Source organism: Eleutherodactylus coqui, chromosome 7 (genome assembly GCF_035609145.1).
Source record: "Eleutherodactylus coqui strain aEleCoq1 chromosome 7, aEleCoq1.hap1, whole genome shotgun sequence".
NCBI lineage: Eukaryota > Metazoa > Chordata > Amphibia > Anura > Eleutherodactylidae > Eleutherodactylus > Eleutherodactylus coqui.
In genome coordinates, this window is record NC_089843.1 from 4,174,410 (window position 1) to 4,195,223 (window position 20,814).

General features: G+C 60.4%; 1 protein-coding gene across 1 annotated transcript; it reads right to left on the reverse strand.

Moving 5' to 3' along the window:
• Positions 1 to 1,945: 1,945 nt before the first annotated feature.
• INO80B (INO80 complex subunit B) lies at positions 1,946 to 19,970 on the reverse strand. The gene is given in 8 exon segments (XM_066572815.1): positions 1,946 to 2,346; positions 2,348 to 2,632; positions 2,634 to 2,696; positions 2,787 to 2,947; positions 4,308 to 4,426; positions 7,734 to 7,780; positions 7,782 to 7,930; positions 19,827 to 19,970. Coding segments are annotated over 8 exon segments (1,017 nt in total). The 5' UTR covers positions 19,840 to 19,970; the 3' UTR covers positions 1,946 to 2,166.
• Positions 19,971 to 20,814: the final 844 nt, after the last annotated feature.

Below are 20,814 nucleotides of genomic sequence, written 5' to 3' on the forward strand. Positions count from 1 at the left end.
TGCCCCCTATGTACAAGAATATAACTACTATAATACTGCCCCCTATGTACAAGAATATAACTACTATAATACTGCCCCCTATGTACAAGAATATAACTACTATAATACTGCCCCTATGTACAAGAATATAACTACTATAATACTGCTCCCTATATACAAGAATATAACTACTATAATACTGCTCCCTATATACAAGAATATAACTACTATAATACTGCCCCCTATGTACAAGAATATAACTACTATAATACTGCTCCTGTGTACAAGAATATAACTACTATAATACTGCCCCCAATGTACAAGAATATAACTACTATAATACTGCCCCTATGTACAAGAATATAACTACTATAATACTGCCCACTATGTACAAGAATATAACTACTATAATACTGCCTCCTATGTACAAGAATATAACTACTATAATACTGCCTCCTATGTACAAGTATATAACTACTATAATACTGCGCGTTGAGTACAAGAATATAACTACTATAATACTGCCCCCTATGTACAAGAATATAACTACTATAATACTGCCCCCTATGTACAAGAATATAACTACTATAATACTGCCCCAATGTACAAGAATATAACTACTATAATACTGCCCCCTATGTACAAGAATATATCTACTATAATACTGCCTCCTATGTACAAGAATATAACTACTATAATACTGCCCCCTATGTACAAGAATATAACTACTATAATACTGCCCCCTATGTACAAGAATATAACTGCTATAATACTGCCCCCTATGTACAAGAATATAACTACTATAATACTGCCTCCTATGTACAAGAATATAACTACTATAATACTGCCCCCTATGTACAAGAATATAACTGCTATAATACTGCCCCCTATGTACAAGAATATAACTGCTATAATACTGCCCCCTATGTACAAGAATATAACTACTATAATACTGCCCCCTATGTACAAGAATATAACTGCTATAATACTGCCCCCTATGTACAAGAATATAACTACTATAATACTGCCTCCTATGTACAAGAATATAACTACTATAATACTGCCCCCTATGTACAAGAATATAACTGCTATAATACTGCCCCCTATGTACAAGAATATAACTACTATAATACTGCCCCCTATGTACAAGAATATAACTACTATAATACTGCCCCCTATGTACAAGAATATAACTACTATAATACTGCCCCCTATGTACAAGAATATAACTACTATAATACTGCCCCCTATGTACAAGAATATAACTACTATAATACTGCCCCCTATGTACAAGAATATAACTACTATAATACTGCCCCCTATGTACAAGAATATAACTACTATAATACTGCCCCCTATGTACAAGAATATAACTACTATAATACTGCCTCCTATGTACAAGAATATAACTACTATAATACTGCCCCCTATGTACAAGAATATAACTACTATAATACTGCCTCCTATGTACAAGAATATAACTACTATAATACTGCCCCCTATGTACAAGAATATAACTACTATAATACTGCCTCCTCTGTACAAGAATATAACTACTATAATACTGCCTCCTCTGTACAAGAATATAACTACTATAATACTGCCCCCTATGTACAAGAATATAACTACTATAATACTGCCTCCTATGTACAAGAATATTACTACTATAATACTGCCCCCTATGTACAAGAATATAACTACTATAATACTGCCTCCTCTGTACAAGAATATAACTACTATAATACTGCCCCCTATGTACAAGAATATAACTACTATAATACTGCTCCTATGTACAAGAATATAACACTACTATAATACTGCCCCCTATGTACAAGAATATAACTACTATAATACTGCCCCTATGTACAAGAATATAACTACTATAATACTGCCCCCTATGTACAAGAATATAACTACTATAATACTGCCCCTGTTGATAACATACATATACTACCGTATCACGTCATATGTTGAGATCCCTTTTATTTACATATGCCGTGTATTTACAACAATCAGTTCATTGTAACATCTCTGCAGCACAACCTTAGATCTGGTGATACTGAGATGCAGTGAGGCTGAGCCACATGTAGATGGCGCCCCCTATTTACAGACTGCAGGGCATGAAGTCCCAGTCATCTTGGCCATACTCAAGGCAGAACCATCCGTATGCATGGGGGTCCGGCGCGGTCACATGACCCTCTCGGTCAGGGACTCCGTTACCACCACATCGGGCATGGGGTCAGTATTCTGGTGGACCTCCAGGTTCCTTCGGTAACACTCCAGGCTGCACAGTGGGACATGAGTCTTAGAACAAGAGTACCTCTTAGGGTTGGCACATCCAGGTGCGCCACAGAGCTGCGGCGCAGGCAGCGCCAGTCCGTGGCTCTGCAGGGACAGGGCAGGGAACTCCTGGCGGGTAGGACACAGTGATACTATGGGCATTGTTCTGGTAGCGGACAGTGGGGCATAGTGGCTGGCGCCCTCCTCTTCTTCCAGAGGTAGGTTTGGTGCCTCGAGATTTGGAGGTCTTGGTCAGTCTCTCTATGGTCTGTTTCTTGCTCTCCTCAGCCTTCTTTGCTGCCTGCAGTCTCCTCTTTCGAGCTTTCTCTTCCCGCTTCACCAGCATCTCTTGGGACATCTCCTGTGGAGGCCGCGTGTAGACAGCCGTGGGGGTACAGAGGGGCAGCGGGGGTCTGCTGCTTCTGTAGGATGGCTCTCTATGGAGAAACTAGCAGATCACACATGGCAGACAACATGGAGGAAGTGCAGCAAATACACCATACAAGAGGACAGCGCCCCCCAATCACCTGGCGAGCGGTCAGCAGGGTCTCATCAGTCTCTCTCTTCAGATCACCATTGACATCCAGATCTCCCCTCTCCAGGGCGTCCAACCAACGCATCTCCTCATCCTGCTCCGACACCGGTGGGCCGCTGGGAGAGGGCAGTGGGTCCATGTTACTATCTTCATCTGAAGACACATGGAAGAACAATATGTCACACGCCAAGAGGGTACAAGTCACATCCTGGAGTCTTAGGTGCCTATGAGCGAGAAGCCAGAAAGTGACCCGAGATTCTGTTGTACTAGTGTATATCCAGTCAACCGGGGGCCGGCGGCAAGGGAGGCGGGCTGGGGGGGGCCGGCGGCAAGGGAGGCAGGCTGGGGGGGCCGGCGGGCAAGGGAGGCAGGCTGGGGGGGCCGGCGGCAGGGCTGGGGGGGCCGGCGGCAGGCTGGGGGGGGCCGGCGGCAGGCTGGGGGGGCCGGCGGCAGGCTGGGGGGCCGGCGGCAGGCTGGGGGGGCCGGCGGCAGGCTGGGGGGGCCGGCGGCAGGCTGGGGGGGCCGGCGGCAGGCTGGGGGGGCCGGCGGCAGGCTGGGGGGGCCGGCGGCAAGGGAGGCAGGCTGGGGGGGCCGGCGGCAAGGGAGGCAGGCTGGGGGGGGCCGGCGGCAAGGGAGGCAGGCTGGGGGGGCCGGCGGCAAGGGAGGCAGGCTGGGGGGGGCCGGCGGCAAGGGAGGCAGGCTGGGGGGGCCGGCGGCAAGGGAGGCAGGCTGGGGGGGGCCGGCGGCAAGGGAGGCAGGCTGGGGGGGGCCGGCGGCAAGGGAGGCAGGCTGGGGGGGGCCGGCGGCAAGGGAGGCAGGCTGGGGGGGGGCCGGCGGCAAGGGAGGCAGGCTGGGGGGGCCGGCGGCAAGGGAGGCAGGCTGGGGGGGCCGGCGGCAAGGGAGGCAGGCTGGGGGGGGCCGGCGGCAAGGGAGGCAGGGTGGGGGGGCCGGCGGCAAGGGAGGCAGGGTGGGGGGGGCCGGCGGCAAGGGAGGCAGGGTGGGGGGGGCCGGCGGCAAGGGAGGCAGGGTGGGGGGGGCCGGCGGCAAGGGAGGCAGGGTGGGGGGGGCCGGAGACAGGGTGAAGCTGCGAGGCAGGCGGCAAGGGAGGCAGGGTGGGGGGGGCCGGCGGCAAGGGAGGCAGGGTGGGGGGGGCCGGAGACAGGGTGAAGCTGCGAGGCAGGCGGCAAGGAAGGCAGGGTGGAGGCCAGAGGCAGGGGGAAGCTGGGAGGCAGGCTGCAAGGGAGGCGGGAGACATGGGACGCGAGAGAGACCGTAGAGACTGAAGACAAGCGGTGCCAGCTATACAGAAGAGACAGGAGACATGATGGTCAGGCAACATGCAGCACAGCAAACAGTAGAGACGGGGCGATACCCAACATCACCAACCATCCACCAATATAAATCAACTATCGGCTTCCCTCAAGCACTAGAAGATTACCACTACCCTCAGCCGCCTCCATAACCAACGCCATCAACCCCCCATCACCACCCACCGCGTGTCCATCGCTCTTACCTAGCCATGCTCGGTACTGCTCTATGGGGACGCCTTCCAGCGGCTCGTCATCATCATCCACCACCATGAGGGGGGACTGCGAGCGGGACTGCTCTGGAATGACGGTGAACGTGGGGACGCTGCGGGAGAGAAGAGCCTTGTGAACGGTCCATACCCACAGGGCACTGCCCGGCCCAGCAGGGGTCAATTATGTCACGGCACTAGGTAATATGTAGTCACAACGACCTCCATGATCCTTTACAAACGAATGGACTTTAATCCATGAAGACGACATCTGGAATTGTCTGCTATTGAGGACTATCGGAGGATCCTCTGAAGGCTCTTACATGGGTTCATGTGTCCACTGGTAACGGATGCCACGGTGAGCGGGCACCTGTGGAGACAGACGGGGTGGGGGAGGGGCAGGAGATGTATAGAATGTTCTGGTGGACCTACAGGAGAGGTCAGAGTCAGTGTGACCCCAAGGCAGCGGGCATGCCGTCTGGGGGTTATGATGGTGCCAGACACTGATATGGAGATATTGGGGGAGGTCGGCTGGTTGAGGGCAGAAGGACGAGGAGCTCAGTATTAGAGGCAGCGGACAGACAGTTGGTGGCGCTCTGGAGGCCCGGCGCTGTGATGTCACGGGAGGAGGTGTATAGCTGGGTGTCGTCAGCGTAGAGGGGGTATTGGAGGACGAAGCTACAGATGGTTTGTCTGATGGGGCTGTGTAGATAGAGGAGGGGGGCGAGAACTAGGCCCTGTGGGAACCCCAACAGCAAGGGGAAGAGGAGGGGCCCGAGGACCGAGCCCTGGGGGACCCCAACAGCAAGGGGAAGAGGAGGGGGCCGAGGACCGAGCCCTGGGGGACCCCAACAGCAAGGGAAAGGGGAGGGGGCCGAGGACCGAGCCTTGGGGGACCCCAACAGTGAGGGGGAGCAGAGGGAATGTGGCCCGAGGACCGAGCCCTGGGGGACCCCAACAGTGAAGGGGAGCAGAGGGAATGTGGCCCGAGGACCGAGCCCTGGGGGACCCCAACAGCATGGAGAGGACCGAGCCCTGGGGGAGCCCAACAGGAAGGGGAAGAAGAGGGGGCAGAGAACCGAGCCCTGGGGGACCCGAACAGCAAGGGGAAGAGGAGGGGGCCGAGGACCGAGCCCTGGGGGACCCGAACAGCATGGGGAAGAGGAGGGGGCCGAGGACCGAGCCCTGGGGGACCTCAACAGCATGGGGAAGAGGAGGGGGCCGAGGACCGAGCCCTGGGGGACCCCAACAGCATGGGGAAGAGGAGGGGGCCGAGGACCGAGCCCTGGGGGACCCCAACAGCAAGGGGAAGAGGAGGGGGCAGAGGACCGAGCCCTGGGGGACCCCAACAGCAAGGGGAAGAGGAGGGGGCAGAGGACCGAGCCCTGGGGGACCCCAACAGCAAGGGGAAGAGGAGGGGGCCGAGGACCGAACCCTGGGGGACCCCAACAGCAAGGGGGAAGAGGAGGGGGCCGAGGACCGAGCCCTGGGGGACCCCAACAGCAAGGGGGAAGAGGAGGGGGCAGAGGACTGAGCCCTGGGGGACCCCAACAGTGAGGGGGGAGCAGAGAGGAGGGGGCCCGAGGACCGAGTCCTGGGGGACCCCAATAGCAAGGGGAAGAGGAGGCGGCCGAGGACCGAGCCCTGGGGGACCCCGACAGCAGGAGGAAGTGGAGAGGAGGTAGAGCCAGCAAAGCAGACACTGAAGGAAGCAGTCTGATAGGAAGGAGGAGAACCAGGAGAGGGCAATGTCCTTCAGGCCGATGGAGCGAAGCATACTGAGGAGGAGTTTGTGGTCAACAGTGTCAACTGCAGCGGAGAGGTCGAGGAGGATCAGTAGGGAGTAATCGCCCCTCGGTTTGGCCATCAGGAGGTTATTTTATAGTTTAGTGAGGATGGTTTTGGTTGATTGTTGGGGGCGGAAACCAGACTGCAGGGGGTCTAGGAGAGAGTGCTCTGAGAGCTTACAAGGCGGGAGTAGACCAGGCGTTCTAGCAGTTTGGAGATGAAGGGGAGGTTTGAGATGGTCGGTAGTTGGCAGCATTGGTCGGGACGAGGGTCGGCTTCTTTAGCAGTGGGGGTATGATGGCGTGTTTGTATGAGGAGGGGAAGATGCCAGAGGACAGAGAGGATGAAGATGGTGGTGAGGTGGGTAATGAGAGCTGGGGAGAGGGACCGGAGGAGGTGAGAGGGTCGGTAGCGCAGGTGGTGGGGCGAGCAGTAGAAAGCAGTCTGGAGACTTCTTCCTCTGTCATTGGTTCTAGTACGGATAGTGGGTGATGGATGCTGGAGAGACCAGGATCGGGGCTAGCCGTGTGGTTTTCCAAAATTTCTTTATGGACGTTTTCGATTTTCTCTATACTCTTTGTCTGCTCGCACTATAAAGTTACAACTGGGCTGAGAAAGAGCACAGAGGAGGCTTCACGCAGTTCTCTCTCATTCTTTCTCCCATGATCATCGTTAATAATTTGGACACTCCGATGCCGGGAGCCTTATTACTGAATGTAAAGGGTCAGAGTCCGCTTAGACCTTGTTTGAACGAGCGACCGATTGCAGAGTTCCCTTTTGCAGCCTGTACATTGTTGACTCGTTGAAAAGAGAAGTCGTTGAGTTGTTTACATTGCTGTGCGAGAAAGACTGAAGACTAACGAACGAGCCAACCGAGACGGGCTGGAATAGGATGAACGGAAAGCAAGCAACTCATCGCTGCTGGCCGGCCTGCGGCTACACCGACTCTCATCGTTAGTCGCCGGCTGCGGCTACACCGACTCTCATCGTTAGTCGCCGGCTGCGGCTACACTGACTATCATCGTTAGTCGCCGGCTGCGGTTACACCGACTATCATTGTTAGTCGCCGGCTGCGGCTACACCGACTATCATCGTTAGTCGCCGGCTGCGGCTACACCGACTATCATCGTTAGTCGCCGGCTGCGGCTACACCGACTATCATCGTTAGTCGCCGGCTGCGGCTACACCGACTATCATCGTTAGTCGCCGGCTGCGGCTACACCGACTATCATCGTTAGTCGCCGGCTGCGGTTACACCGACTATCATCGTTAGTCGCCGGCTGCGGTTACACCATCATCATTAGTCGCCGGCTGCGGTTACACTATCATCGTTAGTCGCCGGCTGCGGTTACACTATCATCGTTAGTCGCCGGCTGCGGTTACACCGACTATCATCGTTAGTCGCCGGCTGCGGTTACACCGACTATCATCGTTAGACGCCGGCTGCGGTTACACCGACTATCATCGTTAGACGCCGGCTGCGGTTACACCGACTCTCATCGTTAGTCGCCGGCTGCGGTTACACCGACTCTCATCGTTAGTCGCCGGCTGCGGTTACACCGACTATCATCGCTAGTTTGAATGATTTCTGAAGGATAAGCGTTGCGTGTAAAGGGGCCGTGACCCCACACCTACCTCTTTGTACCCAGTACTTGCCCCCCCAGCTTGATCTTGAGGCGGAGGTTGGGGTTTCTGCGTGGTCTTGGGGTCCGCACTGCGGCTCGGGGTGTAGGCGGAGGCACTGCCATCCTGGTGATGTTTCTTCTTGTGTTTCTTGTGCTTCTTATGCTTCTTCTTGTGAAGCCCGTGAGACACCAGATCATCCTCGTCCCCTGAAACCAAACGAGATCAGAGGAGGTCCGGTCACTGCAAGGGAGTAACTGCAACGGTGTGATGTCACCAAAAGGCGCAGTGCACCGTCTAGGGTCACCCATATGTGGGGGGGAGCGCAGTGCACCGTCTAGGGTCACCGATATGTGGGGGGAGCGCAGTGCACCGTCTAGGGTCACCGATACGTGGGGGGAGCGCAGTGCACCGTCTAGGGTCACCGATATGTGGGGGGAGCGCAGTGCACCGTCTAGGGTCACCGATATGTGGGGGGAGCGCAGTGCACCGTCTAGGGTCACCGATATGTGGGGGGGAGCGCAGTGCACCGTCTAGGGTCACCCATATGTGGGGGGGGAGCGCAGTGCACCGTCTAAGGTCACCCATATGTGGGGGTCACTGATATGTAGGGAAAGAGGACACAGTGCACCGCCCGGAGTCGCCCCGTGCGTGGGGGGGGGGGGGGGCACCGACGTGTTCGTGTCACCGATATGTGGGGAGGGGAGGCACAGCGCACTGTCTAGGGTCACCGTTGTGGGGGGAGGGGGGGGCACAGCGCACTTTCTAGGGTCACCGATATGTAGGGGGAGGGGAGGCACAGTGCACTGTCTAGGGTCACCGATATGTAGGGGGAGGGGAGGCACAGTGCACGGTCTAGGGTCGCCGATATGTGGGGGGGGGGGGGGGGGGGGGGGGGGGGGGGGGGGCACAGCGCACTGTCTAGGGTCACCGATATGTGGGGGGGAGGGGGGGCACAGCGCACTTTCTAGGGTCACCGATATATGGGGGGAGGGGGGGCACAGCGCACTGTCTAGGGTCTCCGTTATGTGGGGGGAGGGGGGGGGCACAGCGCACTGTCTAGGGTCACCGATATATGTTCTTGTTACCGATATGTAGGGGGAGGGGGGGGTGTACAGTCTAGGGTCACCGATATGTGGGGGGAGGGGGGGGGGGGGGCACAGCGTACTGATGTTACCGATATGTAGGGGGAGGGGGGGGGGTGTACAGTCTAGGGTCACCGATATGTGGGGGGAGGGGGGGGCACAGCGCACTGTCTAGGGTCACCGATATATGGGGGGAGGGGAGGCACAGCGTACTGTCTAGGGTCACCGATATGTGGGGGGAGGGGGGGCACAGCGCACTGTCTAGGGTCACCGATATGTGGGGGGAGGGGGGGCACAGCGCACTGTCTAGGGTCACCGATATATGGGGGGAGGGGGGGCACAGCGCACTGTCTAGGGTCACCGATATATGGGGGGAGGGGGGGCACAGCGTACTGTCTAGGGTCACCGATATATGGGGGGAGGGGAGGCACAGCGTACTGTCTAGGGTCACCGATATATGGGGGGAGGGGGGGCACAGCGCACTGTCTAGGGTCACCGATATGTGCGGGAAGGGGGGCACAGCGCGCTGTCTAGGGTCACCGATATATGGGGGGAGGGGGGGCACAGCGCACTGTCTAGGGTCACCGATATATGGGGGGAGGGGGGGGGCACAGCGCACTGTCTGGGGTCACCGATATATGGGGGGAGGGGGGGCACAGCGCACTGTCTAGGGTCACCGATATGGGGGGAGGGGGGGCACAGCGCACTGCCTAGGGTCACCGATATGTGGGGGGAGGGGGGCACAGCGCACTGTCTAGGGTCACCGATATGTAGGAAAGGGGGGGGGGGCACAGTGCACTGTCTAGGGTCACAGATATGGGGGGAGGGGGGGCACAGCGCACTGTCTAGGGTCACCGATATATGGGGGGAGGGGGGGCACAGCGCACTGTCTAGGGTCACCGATATGGGGGGGAGGGGGGGCACAGCGCACTGTCTAGGGTCACCGATATGTGGGGGGAGGGGGGGGGCACAGCGCACTGTCTAGGGTCACCGATATGTGCGGGAAGGGGGGGCACAGCGCACTGTCTAGGGTCACCGACATATGGGGGGGGGGGGGCACAGCGCACTGTCTAGGGTCACCGATATATGGGGGGAGGGGGGGGCACAGCGCACTGTCTAGGGTCACCGATATGTGCGGGAAGGGGGGGCACAGCGCACTGTCTAGGGTCACCGATATATGGGGGGAGGGGGGGGCACAGCGCACTGTCTAGGGTTACCGATATATGGGGGGAGGGGGCACAGCGCACTCTCTAGGGTCACCGATATATGGGGGGAGGGGGGGGGCACAGTGCACTGTCTAGGGTCACCGATATATGGGGGGGGCACAGCGCACTGTCTAGGGTTACCGATATATGGGGGGAGGGGGCACAGCGCACTGTCTAGGGTCACTGATATATGTTCTTGTTACCGATATGTAGGGGGAGGGGGGGGTGTACAGTCTAGGGTCACCGATATGTGGGGTAGGGGGGGGGGGGCACAGCGCACTGTCTAGGGTCACCGATATGTGGGGGGAGGGGGCGCACAGCGCACTGTCTAGGGTCACCGATATGTGCGGGAAGGGGGGCACAGCGCACTGTCTAGGGTCACCGATGTGTAGGAAAGGGGGGGGGGCACAGCGCACTGTCTAGGGTTACCGATATATGGGGGGAGGGGGGGCACAGCGCACTGTCTAGGGTCACCGATATGTGTTCGCGTTACCGATATGTAGGGGGAGGGGGGGGTGCACAGTCTAGGGTCACCGATATGGGGGGAGGGGGGGCACAGCGCACAGTCTAGGGTCACCGATATGTGGGGGGAGGGGGGGCACAGCGCACTGTCTAGGGTCACCGATATGTGGGGGGAGGGGGGGGGGGGGCACAGCGTACTGTCTAGGGTCACCGATATATGGGCGGAGGGGGCACAGCGCACTGTCTAGGGTCGCCGATATGTGGGGGGAGGGGGGGCACAGCGCACTGTCTAGGGTCACCGATATGTGGGGGGAGGGGAGGGCACAGCACACTGTCTAGGGTCACCGATATGTGGGGGGAGGGGGGGGGCACAGCGCACTGTCTAGGGTCACCGATATATGGGGGGAGGGGGGGGGGCACAGCGCACTGTCTAGGGTCACCGATATGAGGGGGGGGGGGGGGGGGGCACAGCACACTGTCTAGGGTCACCGATATATGGGGGGAGGGGGGGCACAGCGCACTGTCTAGGGTCACCGATATGTGGGGGGAGGGGGGGCACAGCGCACTGTCTAGGGTCACCGCTATGTGGGGGGAGGGGAGGGCACAGCACACTGTCTAGGGTCACCGATATGTGGGGGGAGGGGGGGGGCACAGCACACTGTCTAGGGTCACCGATATATGGGGGGAGGGGGGGGGGCACAGCGCACTGTCTAGGGTCACCGATATGTGGGGGGAGGGGGGGCACAGCGCACTGTCTAGGGTCACCGATATGTGGGGGGAGGGGGGGGGCACAGCGTACTGTCTAGGGTCACCGATTTATGGGGGGAGGGGGCACAGCGCACTGTCTAGGGTCACCGATATATGAGGGGAGGGGGGGGCACAGCGCACTGTCTAGGGTCACCGATATATGGGGGGAGGGGGGGGGGCACAGCGCACTGTCTAGGGTCACCGATTTATGGGGGAGGGGGGGCACAGCGCACTGTCTAGGGTCACCGATATATTGGGGGGAGGGGGGGGGGCACAGCGCACTCTCTAGGGTCACCGATATATGAGGGGAGGGGGGGGCACAGCGCACTGTCTAGGGTCACCGATATGTGGGGGGAGGGGGGCACAGCGCACTGTCTAGGGTCACCGATATGTGGGGGGAGGGGGGGCACAGCGCACTGTCTAGGGTCACCGATATGTGGGGGGAGGGGGGGCACAGCGCACTGTCTAGGGTCACCGATATATGGGGGGAGGGGGGGCACAGCGCACTGTCTAGGGTCACCGATATATGGGGGGAAGGGGGGCACAGCGCGCTGTCTAGGGTCACCGATATGTGGGGGGAGGGGGGGGAGCACAGCGCGCTGTCTAGGGTCACCGATATATGGGGGGAGGGGGGGCACAGCGCACTCTCTAGGGTCACCGATATATGGGGGGAGGGGAGGCACAGCGCACTGTCTAGGGTCACCGATATGTGGGGGGGGGGGGGGGCACAGCGCACTGTCTAGGGTCACCGATATGTGGGGGGAGGGGGGGCACAGCGCACTGTCTAGGGTCACCGATATGTGGGGGGAGGGGGGGCACAGCGCACTGTCTAGGGTCACCGATATGGGGGGGGGGGGCACAGCGCACTGTCTAGGGTCACCGATATGTGGGGGGAGGGGGGGCACAGCGCACTGTCTAGGGTCACCGATATGTGGGGGGAGGGGGGGCACAGCGCACTGTCTAGGGTCACCGATATGGGGGGAGGGGGGGCACAGCGCACAGTCTAGGGTCACCGATATGGGGGGAGGGGGGGCACAGCGCACTGTCTAGTGTCACCGATATGGGGGGAGGGGGGGCACAGCGCACTGTCTAGGGTCACCGATATGGGGGAGGGGGGGCACAGCGCACAGTCTAGGGTCACCGATATGGGGGGAGGGGGGGCACAGCGCACTGTCTAGTGTCACCGATATGTGGGGGGAGGGGGGGCACAGCGCACTGTCTAGGGTCACCGATATGGGCGGAGGGGGGGGGGGGGCACAGCGCACTGTCTAGGGTCACCGATATGGGCGGAGGGGGGGGGGGGCACAGCGCACTGTCTAGGGTCGCCGATATATGGGGGGAGGGGGCACAGCGCACTCTCTAGGGTCACCGATATATGGGGGAGGGGGAGGCACAGCGCACTGTCTAGGGTCACCGATATGAGGGGGGAGGGGGGCACAGCGCACTGTCTAGGGTCACCGATATGTGGGGGGAGGGGGGGCACAGCGCACTGTCTAGGGTCACCGATATATGGGGGGAGGGGGGGGGGCACAGCGTACTGTCTAGGGTCACCGATATATGGGGGGAGGGGGCACAGCGCACTCTCTAGGGTCACCGATATATGAGGGGAGGGGGGGGCACAGCGCACTGTCTAGGGTCACCGATATATGGGGGGAGGGGGGGGCACAGCGCACTGTCTAGGGTCACCGATATGTGCGGGAAGGGGGGCACAGCGCACTGTCTAGGGTCACCGATATGTGGGGGGTGGGGCACAGCGCACTGTCTAGGGTCACCGATATATGGGGGGGGAGCACAGCGCACTGTCTAGGGTTACCGATATATGGGGGGAGGGGACACAGCGCACTGTCTAGGGTCACCGATATGTGGGGGGAGGGGACACAGCGCACTGTCTAGGGTCACCGATATGTGGGGGGAGGGGGGGGGCACAGCGCGCTGTCTAGGGTCACCGATATATGGGGGGAAGGGGGGGCACAGCGCACTCTCTAGGGTCGCCGATATGTGGGGGGGGGGGGGGGAGGCACAGCGCACTGTCTAGGGTCGCCGATATGTGGGGGGGGGGGAGGCACAGCGCACTGTCTAGGGTCACCGATATGTGGGGGGAGGGGGGGCACAGCGCACTGTCTAGGGTCACCGATATGTGGGGGGAGGGGGGGCACAGCGCACTGTCTAGGGTCACCGATATGTGGGGGGAGGGGGGGCACAGCGCACTGTCTAGGGTCACCGATATGTGGGGGGAGGGGGGCACAGCGCACTGTCTAGGGTCACCGATATGTGGGGGGAGGGGGGGGCACAGCGCACTGTCTAGGGTCACCGATATGTGTTCGTGTTACTGATATGTGGGGGGGGCGAGGGGTGGGGGCACAGCGCACTGTCTAGGTTCACCGATATATGGGGGGGGGCACAGCGCACTGTCTAGGGTCACCGATATATGGGGTGAGGGGGCACAGCGCACTGTCTAGGGTCACCGATATGTGGGGGGAGGGGGGGGGGGCAAAGCGCACTGTCTAGGGTCACCGATATGTGGGGGGAGGGGGGGGGGGCACAGCGCACTGTCTAGGGTCACCGATATGTGGGGGGAGGGGGGGGGGCAAAGCGCACTGTCTAGGGTCACCGATATGTAGGGGGAGGGGGGGCACAGCGCACTGTCTAGGGTCACCGATATGTGGGGGGAGGGGGGGGGCACAGCGCACTGTCTAGGGTCACCGATATGTGGGGGGAGGGGGGGGGCACAGCGCACTGTCTAGGGTCACCGATATGTGGGGGGAGGGGGGGGCACAGCGCACTGTCTAGGGTCACCGATATGTGGGGGGAGGGGGGGGCACAGCGCACTGTCTAGGGTCACCGATATGTGGGGGGAGGGGGGCACAGCGCACAGTCTAGGGTCACCGATATGTGGGGGGAGGGGGGGGCACAGCGCACTTTCTAGGGTCACCGATATGTGGGGGGAGGGGCACAGCGCACTGTCTAGGGTCACCGATATGTTGGGGGAGGGGGGGGCACAGCGCACTGTCTAGGGTCACCGATATGTGGGGGGAGGGGCAAAGCGCACTGTCTAGGGTCACCGATATGTGGGGGGAGGGGCAAAGCGCACGGTCTAGGGTCACCGATATCTGAGGGGAGGGGGGGCACAGCGCACTGTCTAGGGTCACCGATATGTGGGGGGAGGGGCAAAGCGCACTGTCTAGGGTCACCGATATGTGGGGGGAGGGGCAAAGCGCACTGTCTAGGGTCACCGATATGTGGGGGGAGGGGCAAAGCGCACTGTCTAGGGTCACCGATATGTGGGGGGAGGGGCAAAGCGCACTGTCTAGGGTCACCGATAAGTTGGGGGAGGGGCAAAGCGCACTGTCTAGGGTCACCGATATGTGGGGGGAGGGGGGGCACAGCGCACTGTCTACGGTCACCGATATGTGGGGGGAGGGGGGGGCACAGCGCACTGTCTAGGGTCACCGATATGTGGGGGGAGGGGAGGGGGGGGCACAGCGCACTGTCTAGGGTCACCGATATGTGGGGGGAGGGGGGGCACAGCGCACTGTCTAGGGTCACCGATATACGGGGGGCGGGGGGGGCACAGCGCACTGTCTAGGGTCACCGATATGTGGGGGGAGGGGGGGCACAGCGCACTGTCTAGGGTCACCGATATGTGGGGGGAGGGGGGGCACAGCGCACTGTCTAGGGTCACCGATATGTGGGGGGAGGGGGGGCACAGCGCACTGTCTAGGGTCACCGATATGTGGGGGGAGGGGGCACAGCGCACCGTCTAGGGTCACCGATATGTGGGGGGAGGGGGGGCACAGCGCACTGTCTACGGTCACCGATATGTGGGGGGAGGGGGGGGGCACAGCGCACTGTCTAGGGTCACCGATATGTGGGGGGAGGGGAGGGGGGGGCACAGCGCACTGTCTAGGGTCACCGATATGTGGGGGGAGGGGGGGCACAGCGCACTGTCTAGGGTCACCGATATACGGGGGGCGGGGGGGCACAGCGCACTGTCTAGGGTCACCGATATACGGGGGGCGGGGGGGCACAGTGCACTGTCTAGGGTCACCGATATGTGTTCGTGTTACCGCTATGTGGGGGGGGGGGGCGGGGGGCACAGCGCACTGTCCAGGGTCACCGCTATGTGGGGGGAGGGGGGCACAGCGCACTGTCTAGGGTCACCGATATGTGGGGGGAGGGGGGGGCACAGCGCACTGTCTAGGGTCACCGATATGTGTTCGTGTTACCGATATGTGGGGGGGGCGAGGGGTGGGGGCACAGCGCACTGTCTAGGTTCACCGATATATGGGGGGGGGCACAGCGCACTGTCTAGGGTCACCGATATGTGGGGGGAGGGGGGGGCACAGCGTACTGTCTAGGGTCACCGATATATGGGGGGAGGGGGGGTGGGGCACAGCGCACTGTCTAGGGTCACCGATATATGGGGTGAGGGGGCACAGCGCACTGTCTAGGGTCACCGATATGTGGGGGGAGGGGGGGGGCACAGCGCACGGTCTAGGGTCACCGATATATGGGGTGAGGGGGCACAGCGCACTGTCTAGGGTCACCGATATGTGGGGGGAGGGGGGGGGGCAAAGCGCACTGTCTAGGGTCACCGATATGTGGGGGGAGGGGGGGGCACAGCGCACTGTCTAGGGTCACCGATATGTAGGGGGAGGGGCACAGCGCACTGTCTAGGGTCACCGATATGTGGGGGGAGGGGCACAGCGCACTGTCTAGGGTCACCGATATGTGGGGGGAGGGGGGGGCACAGCGCACTGTCTAGGGTCACCGATATGTGGGGGGAGGGGGGGGCACAGTGCACTGTCTAGGGTCACCGATATGTGTTCGTGTTACCGATATGTGGGGGGAGGGGGGGGCACAGCGCACTTTCTAGGGTCACCGATATGTGTTCGTGTTACCGATATGTGGGGGGGGGGGGCACAGCGCACTGTCTAGGGTCACCGATATGTGGGGGGAGGGGGGGCACAGCGCACTGTCTAGGGTCACCGATATCTGGGGGGGAGGGGGGGGCACAGCGCACTGTCTAGGGTCACCGATATATGGGGGGGGGGCACAGCGCACTGTCTAGGGTCACTGATATGTGGGGGGAGGGGGGGGCACAGCGTACTGTCTAGGGTCACCGATATGTGGGGGGAGGGGGGGCACAGCGCACTGTCTAGGGTCACCGATATCTGGGGGGAGGGGGGGGGGCACAGCGCACTGTCTAGGGTCACCGATATGTGGGGGGAGGGGGGGCACAGCGCGCTGTCTAGGGTCACCGATATGTGGGGGAAGGGGGGGGGGGGCACAGCGCACAGTCTAGGGTCACCGATATGTGGGGGGAGGGGGGGGGGCACAGCGCACAGTCTAGGGTCACCGATATGTGGGGGGAGGGGCACAGCGCACTGTCTAGGGTCACCGATATGGGGGGAGGGGGGGCACAGCGCACTGTCTAGGGTCGCCGATATGTGGGGGGAGGGGGGGCACAGCGCACTGTCTAGGGTCACCGATATATGGGGGGGGCACAGCGCACTGTCTAGGGTCACCGATATATGGGGGGGGCACAGCGCACTGTCTAGGGTCACCGATAAGTGAGGGGGGGGGGGGGGAACAGCGCACTGTCTAGGGTCACCGATATGTGGGGGGAGGGGAGGGGCACAGCGCACAGTCTAGGGTCACCGATATGTGGGGGGAGGGGGGGGGGCACAGCGCACAGTCTAGGGTCACCGATATGTGGGGGGAGGGGCACAGCGCACTGTCTAGGGTCACCGATATGGGGGGAGGGGGGGCACAGCGCACTGTCTAGGGTCGCCGATATGTGGGGGGAGGGGGGGCACAGCGCACTGTCTAGGGTCACCGATATATGGGGGGGGCACAGCGCACTGTCTAGGGTCACCGATATATGGGGGGGGCACAGCGCACTGTCTAGGGTCACCGATATATGGGGGGGGCACAGCGCACTGTCTAGGGTCACCGATAAGTGAGGGGGGGGGGGGGGAACAGCGCACTGTCTAGGGTCACCGATATGTGGGGGGAGGGGAGGGGCACAGCGCACTGTCTAGGGTCACCGATATGTGGGGGGAGGGGGGGCACAGCGCACTGTCTAGGGTCACCGATATATGGGGGGAGGGGGCACAGCGCACTGTCTAGGGTCACCGATATATGGGGGGGGCACAGCGCACTGTCTAGGGTCACCGATATATGGGGGGGGCACAGCGCACTGTCTAGGGTCACCGATATGTAGGGGGAGGGGGGGGCACAGCGCACTGTCTAGGGTGACCGATATGTGGGGGGAGGGGGGCACAGCGCACTGTCTAGGGTCACCGATATGTGGGGGGAGGGGGGCACAGCGCACTGTCTAGGGTCACCGATATGTGGGGGAGGGGGGGCACAGCGCACTGTCTAGGGTCACCGATATGTGGGGGGAGGGGGGGCACAGCGCACTGTCTAGGGTCACCGATATGTGGGGGGGGGGGGGGCACAGCGCACTGTCTAGGGTCACCGATATATGGGGGGAGGGGGGGGGCACAGCGTACTGTCTAGGGTCACCGATATGTGGGGGGAGGGGGGGCACAGCGCACTGTCTAGGGTCACCGATATCTGGGGGGAGGGGGGGGGGCACAGCGCACTGTCTAGGGTCACCGATATGTGGGGGGAGGGGGGGCACAGCGCGCTGTCTAGGGTCACCGATATGTGGGGGGAGGGGGGCACAGCGCACTGTCTAGGGTCACCGATATGTGGGGGAGGGGGGGCACAGCGCACTGTCTAGGGTCACCGATATGTGGGGGGAGGGGGGGCACAGCGCACTGTCTAGGGTCACCGATATATGGGGGGAGGGGGGGGGCACAGCGTACTGTCTAGGGTCACCGATATGTGGGGGGAGGGGGGGCACAGCGCACTGTCTAGGGTCACCGATATCTGGGGGGAGGGGGGGGGCACAGCGCACTGTCTAGGGTCACCGATATGTGGGGGGAGGGGGGGCACAGCGCACAGTCTAGGGTCACCGATATGTGGGGGAAGGGGGGGGGGGGGCACAGCGCACAGTCTAGGGTCACCGATATGTGGGGGGAGGGGGGGGGGGCACAGCGCACAGTCTAGGGTCACCGATATGTGGGGGGAGGGGCACAGCGCACTGTCTAGGGTCACCGATATGGGGGGAGGGGGGGCACAGCGCACTGTCTAGGGTCGCCGATATGTGGGGGGAGGGGGGGCACAGCGCACTGTCTAGGGTCACCGATATATGGGGGGGGCACAGCGCACTGTCTAGGGTCACCGATATATGGGGGGGGCACAGCGCACTGTCTAGGGTCACCGATAAGTGAGGGGGGGGGGGGGGGAACAGCGCACTGTCTAGGGTCACCGATATGTGGGGGGAGGGGAGGGGCACAGCGCACAGTCTAGGGTCACCGATATGTGGGGGGAGGGGGGGGGGGCACAGCGCACAGTCTAGGGTCACCGATATGTGGGGGGAGGGGCACAGCGCACTGTCTAGGGTCACCGATATGGGGGGAGGGGGGGCACAGCGCACTGTCTAGGGTCGCCGATATGTGGGGGGAGGGGGGGCACAGCGCACTGTCTAGGGTCACCGATATATGGGGGGGGCACAGCGCACTGTCTAGGGTCACCGATATATGGGGGGGGCACAGCGCACTGTCTAGGGTCACCGATAAGTGAGGGGGGGGGGGGGGGAACAGCGCACTGTCTAGGGTCACCGATATGTGGGGGGAGGGGAGGGGCACAGCGCACTGTCTAGGGTCACCGATATGTGGGGGGAGGGGGGGCACAGCGCACTGTCTAGGGTCACCGATATATGGGGGGAGGGGGCACAGCGCACTGTCTAGGGTCACCGATATGTAGGGGGAGGGGGGGGCACAGCGCACTGTCTAGGGTCACCGATATGTGGGGGGAGGGGGGCACAGCGCACTGTCTAGGGTCACCGATATGTGGGGGGAGGGGGGCACAGCGCACTGTCTAGGGTCACCGATATGTGGGGGAGGGGGGGCACAGCGCACTGTCTAGGGTCACCGATATGTGGGGGGAGGGGGGGCACAGCGCACTGTCTAGGGTCACCGATATGTGGGGGGGGGGGGGGCACAGCGCACTGTCTAGGGTCACCGATATATGGGGGGAGGGGGGGGGGGCACAGCGTACTGTCTAGGGTCACCGATAAGTGAGGGGGGGGGGGGGGAACAGCGCACTGTCTAGGGTCACCGCTATGTGGGGGGAGGGGAGGGGCACAGCGCACTGTCTAGGGTCACCGATATGTGGGGGGAGGGGGGGCACAGCGCACTGTCTAGGGTCACCGATATGTGGGGGGAGGGGGGGCACAGCGCACTGTCTAGGGTCACCGATATATGGGGGGAGGGGGGGAGGGCACAGCGCACTGTCTAGGGTCACCGATATGTAGGGGGAGGGGCACAGCGCACTGTCTAGGGTCACCGATATGTAGGGGGAGGGGCACAGCGCACTGTCTAGGGTCACCGATATGTGGGGGGAGGGACACAGCGCACTGTCTAGGGTCACTGTTATGGTGGGGGGGCGCTGTGGCCCACCGTATGGAATAGAGGCCGTGCGGTTATACTGGCCGCAGTGTAGTGAGTCGGTATTCCACCGCTGGTGCTCACCTGTCCCCTCCATCCCTCCACTACCGGCGGCTATCACCTGCAGCGCGGCACTTCCGGAAAGGAGCACCCGATTATCCCTCCCACCATCATGTAATCCGGAACCATCACTACTGCTATTGTTTTCGAGGGAAGTTCAAGAAGAGTGAACATAGCACGTCCGCAGCCTTTCGGTATTCAGGGATTCCAGCAACCAGATTGGTTGTTTGGGTTGGATGATTCAACCTGATTGGTTGAAAGTGCAGAAATCGATAATATGCCGCCCAACAACCAATGAGAAAAAAATCAGACAAGCCAAACAACCAATCAGGTTGCTGGAATTGTGAATCAAAACCAATCAGGTTGCTGGAATTGCTCTATAGTGTCGAACTTGAGTGTAATATAGATATATGCGTCCTCAGCGCGGAAGAGGAAGAGAGAAGCGGAAAAGCTCACGTGTCCTGTACCCTGCAGAGTATTCCTCCTCCTATACTGGACACCAGTCACATGCTGCAGAGTATTCCTCCTCCTATATTAGACACCACTCACATCCTGCAGAGTATTCCTCCTCCTCCTCCTATATTAGACACCAGTCACATCCTGCAGAGTATTCCTCCTCCTCTATACTGGACACCAGTCACATCCTGCAGAGTATTCCTCCTCCTCCTATACTAGACACCAGCCGCATCCTGCAGAGTATTCCTCCTCATATACTAGACACCAGTCACATGCTGCAGAGTATTCCTCCTCCTATACTAGACACCAGTCACATCCTGCAGAGTATTCCTCCTATACTGGACACCAGCCACATCCTGCAGAGTATTCCTCCTATACTAGACACCAGTCACATCCTGCAGAGTATTCCTCCTCCTATACTAGACACCAGTCACATGCTGCAGAGTATTCCTCCTCCTATACTAGACACCAGTCACATGCTGCAGAGTATTCCTCCTCCTCCTATACTAGACACCAGCCGCATCCTGCAGAGTATTCCTCCTCCTATACTAGACAC